The 14271-nt window shown below is 39.6% G+C and overlaps 1 protein-coding gene across 1 annotated transcript in view; it reads left to right on the top strand.

Annotated features, from left to right (window-relative positions):
* Positions 1-14271, top strand: part of sfl (N-deacetylase and N-sulfotransferase sfl) — an 814105-nt gene that overhangs the window by 705807 nt on the left and 94027 nt on the right. The window contains exon 6 of the mRNA XM_067135314.2: positions 2564-2816. Within this exon, the coding sequence (XP_066991415.1) occupies positions 2564-2816 (253 nt within the window). The remainder of the gene's footprint in view (positions 1-2563; positions 2817-14271) is intronic.

The following is a 14271-nucleotide window of genomic DNA, read 5'->3' on the forward strand; positions in this document are numbered from 1 at the left end:
TTCAATAGATCACCCATAATAAGTTTCCAAATTAGTTTGGATGGTTGATCAGTTTAATATAAAATTTAAAACATCCGTTGCGTAAATATCTGACCAGAAACTGAAAGAAAAGCCATGAAAGAGCTCTTGAGTCTTTTTCTTTTTTTGCTATGTCTTTAATATCGCACTAACTCTTATGCCTTTTAAATGATCAGAAATGTGATGATCTATGTATGCTTTGAAACGTTATCCAGTTATCTCCAGGCGTTGAATTGAAAAGCTGTCAGAACGCGAGAGGTAGTCGTTGATGAGGCAGGAGGGCATATTGTAAGAACACAGATCTTTTGAGCATAATTATTTTAAAATGTTTTATATTTATTTAGATTCATTCCATCGACGAAATGTCACAATCTGGTTCTTCAAGTGCGTAAAATGCCAATATATCGTCAGTCATTTTTCATGTAATGCTTAAGAAACTTTGTTCTAACGTAAAATAATTTTGTATAGGAGAGAGAAATACTACGAATTACAGTTGCCTGATTTTTCACAGAAAGGAAAGAAAGATTTTTGAGTCAAATGTATTCAGTTTAGGGAACGCAAATCTGATAGTGCTTGTAGGGTATTATATTATGTTAGTTTACAGGTGTCTAGATGTAACAACGTGTGGATAGCCCATATGCTGCCCCGTCTAGACGAGGAGCGGAAAAAATTTGTCCATCTCACCAAATGTAAATCCTGGCATGGTCGCTTGATAAGTGGCCCCTGACTTAGCTGGGGGCATTGACTAGGTCTCCATTGACCACGTTTGCATAAGGCGCTTGCTTATTACAACATTACTTTTTCAAATACTTGCGAAGTAGACATTCAATCGATGGGTAAAAAGATGGAAGACTCAGTCTTATGGGAAAAATAACATCGTATAATGTAAGAGTGACTAGATAAACGCAAAACGTACGATCTGTAAATAATAATAATGTCCGGCTCCATGGCTAAATGGTTAGCGTGCTGGCCTTTGGTCACAGGGGTCCCGAGTTCGTTTCCCGGCATGGTCGGGAGTTTTAACTATCATTGGTTAATTTCGCTGGCACGGGGCCTGGGTGTATGTGTCTTCATCATTTCGTCCTCATCACGACACGCAGGTCGCCTAGGGGTGTCAAGTCAAAAGACCTGCACCTGGCGAGCCGAACTTGTCCTCGGACACTCCCGGCACAAAAGCTACACGCCATTTCATTTCATTTCGTTTCTAGGCGCAACGACCATATGCATGGTGCTGGCCAGTTCTCTTAATGTTCTTGTACAGTATCGGGCTCTACGCGACAAAATTGAAGTAGGCTAGTAATCCGAAGTAAGAAATTTTCTCGCTGCCAACAGCTAACCAATAATTTGAATGCAGGAAGCGCATGGCGATAGCCATGGGAGTAGGGAAACCTGAATCTAGTCTTTGTGATTCAGATATACCACTTCATGACTGATATATACATTTATGTGGCGTGAACTACAGGTTATAACTCGTACTATAAAAAATAGGCCAATATTCAAATTCCATACTGCTAATGAAACTGAGGTGAAACGTGAACTGCTTTCGGTCAAATCAAATGCCTAGGGAGTTGATGATCTCCCCATCATCATCATCATCATCATCATCATCATCAATAAAAGTATTCTAGATAATTCTAGAAAATTGCCCAGTAATACTGCTGACATATATAATTCCTGCCTCAGTTGCGGAACATATTCAAGGATGTGGAAAGATGCGATCATCAGTCAGGTACCAAAAAAGGTCTCCATCTGTTCACTTATGAGACTATCAGCCGGTCTGTATACTTAAATCTCTCTCCAAATTCTTTGAACGGCTTTATCACTACAGGATCAGATAATGCTTCACCTAGGTACTCTAATTCTCTGAGATATGTTTTCTAGAACTTTAGGCACGCAATCAGTCACACTATTATATAGTACAGTAATGTGTATTTTCGTCAACATGCTCCTATCATCTGCCCTGTCGAAAGCTTTGGATAGTTCAGTAGTGACACAGTCTATTTGACCTCCTGAATCCAACATATCTTCTATAAATATATATCTTTCTAGAATCCTACAAGTTGTGCCTCGCTGCAATAACCTTTCCTAAACCCGAACTGTCTTTTATCAAATCAGTTAGTAATTTCCCAAACGTGTGTAATATAATAAGGAAAATACTTTCCCAGAGCTTACATGCAACACATGTCAAGCCGCCTGGTCTGTAATTATCCACTTTATGTTTGTCACCCTTTCCTTTATACACTGGACCTACTGTAGCAACTGTCTGTTCATTTGATGTAGCTCCTTCATGCAAACGGTAATCAAATACAGTAAGTACTTCAGATTTGGTACGAGATATATATATATAGATAGATAGATAGATATATATATATATATATCTATATATATATACTTCAGTATATCCCCAGAAATCGTATCAGTTCCAGCTGCTTTTCTAGCTTTCAACTTTTTTATCTCTTTTTAAATATCTTGTATTATCGTAGGTTAATTCGAGTATATTTATTTGCTGTTTACCTACTCACTTGTGTTCTTTTCTAAATCCTAGGTACAAACTGGAAGTTGCTGGGAAGTCGTTACCAGTGCTGACCAATTTAGACAAGGGAAAATATGGTGTTATTGTTTTCGAGAACCTTAACAAGTACCTGCAGATGGATAAGTGGAATCGTGAACTTCTGGATAAATACTGCCGTGAATACAGCGTGGGGATGGTTGGTTTCCATCCACCTAGTGAAGAGACCTTGGTTAGTGCCCAGCTGCGTGGCTTCCCGCTCTTCATCCACACAAACCTCAGGCTAAAGGTATAGCTTTCTTTTTGACACCACAGGCTTCTTTTATTCAGCTATATCTTTAAATCAATATATTATTATTCAGTGGAGTTAATTTTACTTTATCAGTTCATATTTCACTCCATTCGGCTCCTTGGTTGAATGGATAGCGTACTCACCTGTGGTTCATAGCACCCTTGCCAGGCCGAGGACTTTAACTGTGTATGGTTAATAACTTTGACTCGGGGATTGGGTGTTTTGTTCGTTTTAGTACACTTCTCTTCATCTATATTCAGAGTGCCGCACTCCCGCGGAAAAATGCAATATCCGCATAAAGTGCCGACCCCAAATTGAGAAAAAGGCTAGGAAGAAGAAGAAGAAAAATAAGAATATATTTCACTCCATTTAATACGCCCGTATTTCTTTAACAAGGCTTGTTCAACGTGACGTGAAACTTAAAAATACAGTCTACAAAGAATTAAATTGTTCCTCGCTAAAAGTTGACTGTTACATAAGGCTTGGTTTGAGGCACAGACTAACTTCAGTTTTCTTTGTTTACCTATTATTATTATTAATATCCGTATGGATATGAGCATCGGACAAGAAGATATTAAGGATCGAAGCAAATTCAAAAGAATAGTATCACATATCAGCTGTTTCCTAGAGGGCGTTGGAAGCAAACCTCCAAAGATTATCTTTTCGGAAGAACGAAGAAAAGAAATAAGCAACCGAATGAGGGAATACGCGCAGAACTTCAGATCCAATTGAGGAGGAAGAAGATTATCTTGTGAGAAATGTTGCTGTATGTGTTCACCCGGACCTAACAGTGTTGGAGGTCCACTGAATCTCTTTACAGAGCCCATTTTATTCTCTGTTTTCTTCCCTCAGATTATTCGTGACTTTGATATTAAGAACTAATTTGCTTATAGACAATACTTCTTTGAGTGGCTGTCCTCCTTTCAGAAAAATAATCATGTTTATAACCATTGTTATTGTCTATTTGAATGTTATAGTTGGTATTCTTTTGTAATTGTTGTATATTCTCTTTCTTAGAAATAGATATTATTGATGAATAATAGCATGTACTATGAGTTGAAGGATAGTCCTTCCTCAGGGATTTCGGATATCGCGCCCATAACCTCAAAAATTCAGTGTATAGGTCATTGATTTGTTAACATGATCATAGAAGTCTACTCCAATATACCGGGTGAATCAGCTGCGCCTATTTTTCTTGAATGTATGCCACCTGCTAGGAAATGTTTGGTTTTTATTACTTCTACTACCACTACTATTACTACTACCACTACTAAAATGTTTTCGTTCCTCCTCTGAAGAGGGAGGCGAGCCTCTTAGACGGTGACGCCGTCTCTCAGACCGGGAGATTTGTTACGGTGAAGAAGATGCTCGGAGAAGGTGAGGGGGTTGGCGGCCTTGGCCTGTACTAGGAATTGTCCCAGCATTCGCTTTACTGCAGGAGAATGGACAACCACGGAAAACTATTCTCAGGACAGCCGACGGTTGGGGCCAACCATGAGGTCTAGCCCTCTCCCGTCTCCCGAATGCAGAGGCGTAGAGCCACGGTAGAGCCGCTGCCACCCCTCCTCTGCTCGGTTGGTCTGTCAGAGTGCAGAGCTGTTGGACCACGGACCAGCCGTGGCAACTTGAAAGTCGAGATCCACTCTGCATCTACCGATCTGGCTTTTTGTCGTATCTACACATCTTACAGTAATTGCAAAAACCTTACAAGAAGCAATGAGTGAAGTCTATCTTATAAACACCGTACTCTTTTATGCAGAACATAACTGTACAAACTATAATAATACGTTTATTGCAGCCAGTGGCCATTGAGAAACTCGCGGAACATTAAAAAGATAAAAACGTAAAATTTAAAATTAGTTGCCAATATAAACTATAATCACACTTGGCCGTTTGCATAAACTGAAGAGATGTAACATATCCATGTTACAATTCTTATGCTGTAACATTTCAGTGTTAGACCAACACCTCCTAGATAATAAGGCCTAACAACAGCGTGGTGACGTCACGCTACGGAGGCGATGGCAATGCAGAGAAACGGGGAACATAGTTAAACACAGACATGATTTTAATATGTTTTACCAACGGAATTATTTGTTTACTAACAAATAGCGTTTAAATTTTAAAGTATACTGAATTATATTGTCGTTATTACCGTATTTTAGTGACTCTACCATTAAAGATAAACAGCAAACAGTTGTAAAACACTTAGGCCGAATCGCTAACAGCACAACAGGATGTTACAAATATATTTCGATTTAAATAGGCATTACATGATCTTAAAAGAAAACTAGCACGTATAATATTAGCATAGGCCTAACATCTAAGCTGACGTAGCATCACTGGCAGTATTTGCACATGAGCCTACAATGTTTCCTCCCTTGAAGTTCATGTATGGTTTAATGATAATTTCACCTACCATCGATGTTACCAATTTGTCATTCTGTTCGAAACCTTGAACTTTATGTTTAATGTATTCCAGAAAGTATGTAAGTTTCTGTCCTAATATTGGACTACCGTTCAGACCGGAGCCTACTCTTTTAAAAGTACTGACATGTGGCAACATTAAATTCCTACTATGTCTCATAAATTTGTAAAAATCGCACGGCGCAACATCCCTGAAATGCTTGGCCTTGGCCCTGCCCAGCCCGAAGGCCTGCAGATTACGAGGTGTTTTGTGTTCGGCAGGACGAATCCTCTCGGCAGTTATTCTTGGCTTTCTAGACCAGGGCCGCTATCTCACCGTACGATAGCTCGCAAATGTAATCACGTAGGCTGAGTCGACCTCGAACCAGGCATCAGATCTAGGTAACAATCCCTGACTTGGCCGCGAATCGAACTCGGGGCCTCCGAGTAAGAGGCAGGCATTATATCCTTTCACCACGGGGTCGGCCGTAAATTTGTAAACATGAGGAGATATCAGGCAGAAGGTTGAACAAATAACAAGAAAATCATACACATACTCCTTTATGAAGTAAGAAATGTTTTTAACTGCGATTATTAAAATAACTGTGGGGACATCATCCTCGGTGTTCAATTCACCAACTAGGACGAGAATTAACTTATTCTTGAATCTTTCTACACATTGTTACACTCATTCCTTGTAATGCAGCTATGATGTTTTGTAACTAAAGAATATACCGCATTTTGTATTAGTAATTTTGTTCACATGTACATTTAAAATATTTTATAGTTTAATAAAACCCGTTTAGAATAAAGGCCATGTCCTATTAGATGATTACATATGCTATGTAGTATGGTTGCCTTGATGTATCGACTTACAGAAAAATTACTTACGTGTTTATTGTACTTTTCGGCTGTGTAAGATTGTGGACTGGAATTCTGTGTATGAGATATGTACTATCTTCACGGCTCTGTTTATTACTTCTCTTTCTGTTCTACTTTTTTGCCTGCTTCTTCTCTTCACCAGCCAGAATGTGACGATAAATATGATGGGCAGTCATGGTCTTGGAAGAGGAGTAGTTAAACGTTTTTCCTGACGATCAGTACCAGTTATTTCCCATAAAATATCACCGACTTTGAAATGTCTGTGGCATACCTTAAAATAATGTATCACCGTGAGCGAGTCCGACTCGTTGGCTGAACGGTCAGCGTACTGGCCTTCGGTTCAGAGGGTCCCGGGTTCGATTCCCGGCCGGGTCGGGGATTTTAACCTTAATTGGTTAATTCCAATGGCACGGGGGCTGGGTGTATGTGTTGTCTTCATCATCATTTTCATCCTCATCACGACGCGCAGGTCACCTACGGGTGTCAAATAGAAAGACCTGCACCTGGCGAGCCGAACCCTTCCTGGGATATCCCGGCACTAAAAGCCATACGACATTTCATTTATACCGTGAGCGAAATTAATGCATTTACGGAGTGAATCGGCCTACACTAGCAGCTCTTGTAGGTGGTATGTTTTAATGCGTATAATAATATAATAATAATAATAATAATAATAATAATAATAATAATAATAATAATAATAATAATAACAATAATAATAATAATAATAAAATTATACCGTTGAAAATTATACCGTTCCATGATTGTGAGCTAACATAACCTTATATCATTGAAGAGTAAATATGCCTACATATCACCAGCTGTTGCGTGTAGTTAAATACGTCATAGGCCTATGCTCATTATGATTGTGTGAGAATGTAATAATAATAGTTACTCACCACTGAGTTATTAGTAAAGCAGTAGTCTTGTCTTGGAATTGCACGTAAACAAATCTGCAGCATAACCTCGTCTTTCGGAAACTTAATGCATGCACTTCGTTATCACTGTCGCATTTCTCCTTACAGTTGAGTACGCAACACATCAGTACCATTATGTACAACGGTATTAGCAATTGGCACCATTAAACGAATTAAAACTCTTTTAATTTCAGCATTACATGGCCAAACTCATTGCTGTGTTATTACTGAAAATGTTCAAGCTTGCCTGCCGATGTTGACGTCACAGTATATTCCCAGAACGGTTGTGAGGCCTTATATCTAGGAGGTGTTGGTTAGACCAGTTTCTGATCAACACGAAGCGTTCGTTTTATACCCTTAGCACGGTTCTCTGTGTTCATTCATATTACCTTCTTATTGCTGGTGTGTCAACTCTATGGGTGTGTCCACGGCCGACTGGATCCCTCACTGCGCTCAGAGCGACGCATCAAGTCGGCCGTGTGGTGTGTCGGTGGAACCTGGATATCTCGAATCACCTCGGGAGCTCAATTTTATTTCGAGTTATCGAAATTTCGAGATATAGAGTATCGTTTTGAGCATCGGTAGCCACGGCCGACTGGATCCCTCGCTGCGCTCCATCAAGTTGGCCGTGTTGTAGCACATAATTGAGTCATATGTATCTACGGACTTACACTGAATACAGTATTTTTAACAGTATTTTAAAATATACAAACTCGTATTTTATGGCATCACTTTAATTATGACCCTTGTTTTAGTACCGGTAACTTATTAGAAGAGAGGATACAATACATACAGTAGTAAAAAAAAAAACCCTCCGTTAACACCCTTGTAAAAAATCCGTAACTCTCCTTTTTTTTCTTTTTTTTCTGTTAACCTTACTTTTCTTCCACATACTTTTCAACAACATTTATTGCTGTGAAAACACTTGGTCATTTACATTCGACTGACTCTGTATGTACCGAGCTCGATAGCTGGAGTCGCTTAACTGCGGCCAGTATCCAGTATTCGGGAGATAGTAGGTTCGAACCCCACTGTCGGCAGCCCTGAAAATGGTTTTCCGTGGTTTCCCATTTTCACACCAGGCCTTAATTAAGGCCACGGCCGCTTCCTTCCCAGTCCTAGCCCTTCCCTATCCCATCGTCGCCATAAGACATATCTGTGTCGGTGCGACGTAAAGCCACTAGCAAAAAAAGACTCTGTATGTACAATCGAAGAATAGCCACTGCAGTTAATGCCTGGTTTGCTGACGGCACAGAAGAAGGCAACTCCATCTCTTCTTCTTGTTCGGCAGCAGCGTTGACGATATCTGTAGGAGGTTCGGCCACTATAACGTCAGAGTCCACATTTATGTTGGCCTCAAAATCTGCTCGCAGTTAGTAAGCTGCTGATACTTCACCCATTCCTCAGGAATAGGAGTGACTTCCCCCTCTTCGTATTCTGAAACTCCTAAGTCACTTTTCAAAAATTCTGGTTTGTGGAAGCAGTTCAGTTCAGTTCAGTTTCCTTTTTCACATCAGCCCGCGATTTACACAGCATTCTTATCGACTGTAAAAGAGTGTCTGTTGATGACTTCTTGGATTCAATTCATCTCAGAATTCCCTGAACAGCGCTCTTCCTGTGGAAATGCCTCAAGTTTTTAATCACCACTTGGTCTATGGGCTGTAGTTTGGATGTTAAGTTTGATGGCAAGAAAATCACGCGCACTGCCTTTAACTCCTGAACTAGCATTTTGGGATGAGCAGGACAGTTGTCTACGAAAGGGACGTTGAAACTTATCGTCAATACCACGCAGCCAATATTCTTACGAAATGGAGCTTGTCAACCACAGCTTTCGGGGTTGCTTTCATACGTGATCGGTAATGAATTCACACCCAAGAAACAGCGAGGCTTCATCTTCTTCTTCTTCTTCTTCTTCTTCTTCTTCTTGTTCAGCAGCAGTGTTGACGATATTCGTAGGAGGTTCGGCCACTATAACGTCAGAGTCCACATGTTTCGAACACTGGAAATTTTACGTTGCCTGTTCTCGTCGTATTAGCTCCCAGCATTACTGTAACCTTTCCTTTACTTGTTAACTTCCTCACAAACCACAAATGCTGTATTGCAAATTAATGTTGTACAAAATTCGAGTTACAGAGTATTTTTTGCTTGAAGGGAGGGAGCGTTTGCTTCGAGAAATCGAGAAATCCTTGTTACCGAATTTCGACTAATAGAGAGATAAATACACGTGAAGAATAAGACAAACGGCCGAGAAGTTGAAGCAAGACCAACTACAATTACATCAGACCGTAATCCAGAATAAACATGGCGGACATCGGCGTGCGATATGAGAGGTTGAGGGAAAGATTATGCATGTTTATTTCGAGTCACCTACAGAAAATACCACAAGTCGAACGTCATGAAATGCAACTCACTAACTCAAAATATGAATAATTAAACACCAAAAGTAGCGTTATAGCGTATTGTAAGTCTAAATGAAATTTCAGAGGGGAAAATAACGAAGGAAGAATTATTGTATCAACGTCAGGTTGGAACGGACAGAGAGTATAAAAATATTTCACATAAAAATCTCCGGTCAGCAAATACGATATATAGATTTCACACCACCATTAACCACAGCCCATTACGTAAAACACGCAAATAAATTTCTCCAACAAAATTTCAACCCTCCAAAATTCACCTATATTGTTGAGTAGGTACAAGCGATACTTGTATGATACACTTGACCATCTAAAGCACTCGTCAGCTTAAAACTCACCAGAATTTATGGCATAATTGTATTTTATATAAAAGAACACAATCTTCATGTTCGCTCCACGGGAAAGGGGGTTAGGTTTAGTTTACGCATGTTCATTGTAAAACGTTGAAAATTTATTACATCATTCTTGCGCCACCGTTTAAGATTTATCATAAATATTAGTCATGATTTCTGGGACTGATTTAATGTTCTTTGTAGTACGTTGGCTGATAAGGCAAATGCTAAGATAGGCATCATTAGTTTAAAATTCGGAAGTTTGCGCGGCACTCGAATTAGATCATCTTCTATGGGTATATAATGTCTTCCCTAACAATACGTTTGATTTCAAAAATGATAAAATGATTAATCCACACAACATTGTTAGTCCTATGATTCGGTTCGAAGTTTTCCTTACGAATGCTCTTAACCCAATTTTGTTTTAATATTAGGTCTTTTGGAAACGGGAACACTTAAGCTCTTACTTACATCCAGGCACACAGCACATTAAACTATAAACATATTGCATAGGTAATTAAAAATTAAGGAAAAAACTTTCAGAGAAGAACACGAGAATCAACATTAACCTTATCACCACCGATATTGTTGGAATAAATAAGCTCTTTGAGAACAAATAGCTTCTTACGGCACTGAAAGAGGATCTGTAACCTTCTTAAGACTATAAATAAATATAATATACGATTAATAATATTCAAATTTCCGTAAATATTTGGTAACAACACGGCTTACACAAATCAAAACAAACGCATGCTAGCACTCCAGCTGCCGCCATTATGGACAGTTTCGATAGGTCGGTCAAGGTCTGATATATTGTAGTTGGTCTTGGTTGAAGTTACTTCGAGATACTGAAAATTCGAGTAATGGAGGTTCGAGACATCGAGGTTCGGCTGGATTTCAAGCATGTTCCTATACGAGAACGTGTTATCGGATTAGAGGAGAGATGTTTTCACATTAGGTTATAAACTTGAGAATTGCATACATGCGAAGTAATAGGAGCGACTCATTCACCCGGTATATGAATTTATCTATAGATATTGATCTTCTGATTCCTCCGCGATTATATCCCTTTCTTCAGGGTGGTCAGAGTGTCCCTTCATGCAATACAGTCAAGCGGGAAAACAAACATAAGTTGCCCTCCTTAAGTACAGTATCTGCATGAGTTTTCCATTATTTTTGCATCGTAATCGTATGGCTCACCAAGTTCTTCCACTCATCCTTCAGAAATGTAAGGTGTGACTTTTGGAATACTACGTGCGCTGCATCTTGTTCATCTGAAGGATAGTGCATTTCTCACGTTATCTTTAGTTAATTCCCGCAGTTAGATGACTGGAGTTGTAAGATCGGGACTTTCTGTAGGTCATAACATTAGATCTGGAGATTCTTGGGTCCATTATCCAAACCAGTGACGTAGGAAAATCCCAGTAAAGAAAGCAAAGAGTGCGGATTTGCCGTCATGCTGAAACGAAACTATTTTAACAATTATATTTTGAATGTGTGGATGTAATTTACACCGTTAACAGGGTCACCAACCGAGCTCGATAGCTGCAGTCGCTTAAGTGCGGCCAGTATCCAGTAATCGGGAGATAGTGGGTTCGAGCCCCACTGTCGGCAGCCCTGAAGATGGTTTTCCGTGGTTTCCTATTTTCACACCAGGCAAATGCCAGGGCTGTACCTTAATTAAGGCCACGGCCGCTTCCTTCCACATCCTAGGCCTTTCCTATCCCATCGTCGCCATAAGACCTATCTGTGTCGATGCGACGTAAAACAAATAGCAAACAAAAACAGGGTCACCAAAAACAGTGCCCAAAACGTTTTTACTCCGTCAAGCCCGCCCATATCATGACAAGAGGCGGGTTCTGCTCGACTTCTTAGTAAAAGTGCGAGTATTCTTCGGCCCAGAAGAGGATGTTTCCGTCGCGAAACCTTCGATAAATAATGAATTTATATGAAAACAAAACTTTGTCTATATGTCGTGGAAATTTTTGAAACAGCAAGTTGTATACTTTCGCATTCCGGTTCAAGTCGACGCAGTTCAATTCGTGCGTTGGCCGGAAAACATTTCGCGTCTAAATCTTCCAAGCGTATGAACATTGTTCTTTATGATATGCCTTACTCGGCAGAACACACTTCACCTTGCAATCGTCTTCTTTTTCCAAGTTGAGAATATCTGCTGTAATGGCGTCTTTTTTACCAATCCGGGCAGCAAGTGATGTTTAAAATCATAATCATTTATCCTGGCCGAGTGCTTTCGTGAACCTACATAGACCGCTAAAAGTTTTTCAGATATGAACATGCTTGTGTTTGCCACATCCGACAACTATTTAGAAGCCCCGTCTTGCATCATTGCATTTATCTTTCCATATCACAGATGGCAATGCTTGGACAGTTGCCAAGTGAACGTACAGGCGCCTACTACCTGCGTGTTCGCATTTATTTTAAGTGCGATTTCCTGACCCCTCTACATACACTGTACCTGTGGTTGCTCTGCGGAACGCGCACGCAGATTGTATTCATTCATGGTTGTAAGTTTGGTTGCACTAATGTTAAGAGCCAGATTGAGTGGTTCAGGCAGTTGGCGGGTTCGATATCGAGTCAGTTTGGTAGTATTTGAAGGTGTTCACACACCCCAACTTCTTGTCGGTAGATTTATCGATACGGAAAAGACTCCTGCAGGACAAAATTGCGGTATCTAGGCGCTTCCTTAAATCGTAAAGTACTTTGTTGGACGTAAAGATTATTATTATTATTATTATTATTATTATTATTATTATTATTATTATTATTATTATTATTATTATTATTATTTAATGCGGCAACCACGTGGGACAAAATTACAAATTGCATTTTGTTACTCCATTGTAAATATATTTTTCATTGAGAAACTCTGTAAGTCGTCATCTCGCTGTTTTGGTTTTCCAAATAAATAAATAAATAAATAAATAAATAAATAAAAATATATATTATTTAATGTGTAGTTTTTAGCAGATATTTGAAATACTAATATCAAGTAGTCCTGAGATAAACTTGTTTGCCACTCTCGGACGTAATAAATTCACAAACTATTCTACATAAATGAATATTTTGGACCAAAGGATTTTTTAATGTGAATATTTGAATGGATAAATACCAGTCTATTTTTAGTGTATTTTAAAACCTCACCATACCGATCTTCTGTCCCTGAGGCTGCTCAATAAAAATGTGCCCTCATCATCGTGGGAGCACGCACAATGCAGTGATGTATTATGGGGGAGGGGTGGGCACAATGGGAGGGACAAACAATAGGTGGCCCATGATAGATGTCTCATTGGCCAAGCTCATTGTCTCTGGTCAGCGGCAGGATTGCACTATGTTGTGCTGCCATGTAGGTCAGCAGTACGTAGCCACTTGACACAACAGTTCACTTGCATTTATTGATCCGCATTCTCTCTAATTGGGCTGTATTACTCTCTCCATTTCTTGGCATAGCAGTACTGTAACGAACAGAGGAGTTCAGAGACTTCAGTGTTGCTCCTACAGATCTTCTCTGACTGCCTCAGTCGTTTAGGCATAAGTTCCATAAGAAAGTATTTACCATCTACTTTAGATGCTATATACAATAGGTACCCTAATATACACGCCCTACACTAAAAATATTATTTTTACAAACAGTTTAAATGAAAATATAACAGTGACGCAACACAAACATGAAAATCCACAGCCTGTTACTAATCATTCGACCGGGTCAGGAATGGAATGAATGAAGCCCCCATCTAGGGGCGAGGATAGGAATTGTGCCGGTTGCCGAATGATTAATGAATGACAGATGAAATGAAATGATATTGGAGAGTGTTGCTGGAATGAAATATGACCGGAGAAAAACCTGCCCCGCCTCCGGTTTGTCCAGCACAAATCTCACATGGAGTGACCGGAATTTGAACCACGGAACCCAGCGGTGAGAGGCCGGCGCGCTGCCGCCTGAGCCACGGAGGCTCACAACACAAACATGTAAAGGTTTATTTGTATTTTATTATCCAACTTTACTCACTCCTTTTTAAAGGAAATATCACTCCCAAGTATCATCTACCAAGGAATTTAGCTCGGAAATTACTGTCTTATTATTAATTAATACGTTTATAATTAATTATTACTGTACTACTATTACTATTTTATGCCAACAGACAAATATTATTTGCCATATAACAGTGTTTAAAATGTACAAATAATAAACGAAACGTCCGGCTCCTTGGCTGAGTGGACAGCATAGTTGTCTTCAACTAGAGGGCCCTGGGTTCGATTCCCGACCGGGTCAACGATTTTAACTACATCTAATTAATTGCTCTAGAATTTCATGTTCCTCATCCTTAACTTTTTCGTAGCTTACAAATTCTTCTTTCATCGGTATGAATACTCCCCTTGTATCGTTCCTAACCTGTTTCGACAATACATTTTGCTTTATGTCGCACCAACACAGATAGGTTTTATGGCGACAATGGGACAGGAAAGACCTAGAAGTGGG

Source organism: Anabrus simplex, chromosome 1, assembly GCF_040414725.1.
Source record: "Anabrus simplex isolate iqAnaSimp1 chromosome 1, ASM4041472v1, whole genome shotgun sequence".
NCBI classification, from domain to species: Eukaryota; Metazoa; Arthropoda; class Insecta; order Orthoptera; family Tettigoniidae; genus Anabrus; species Anabrus simplex.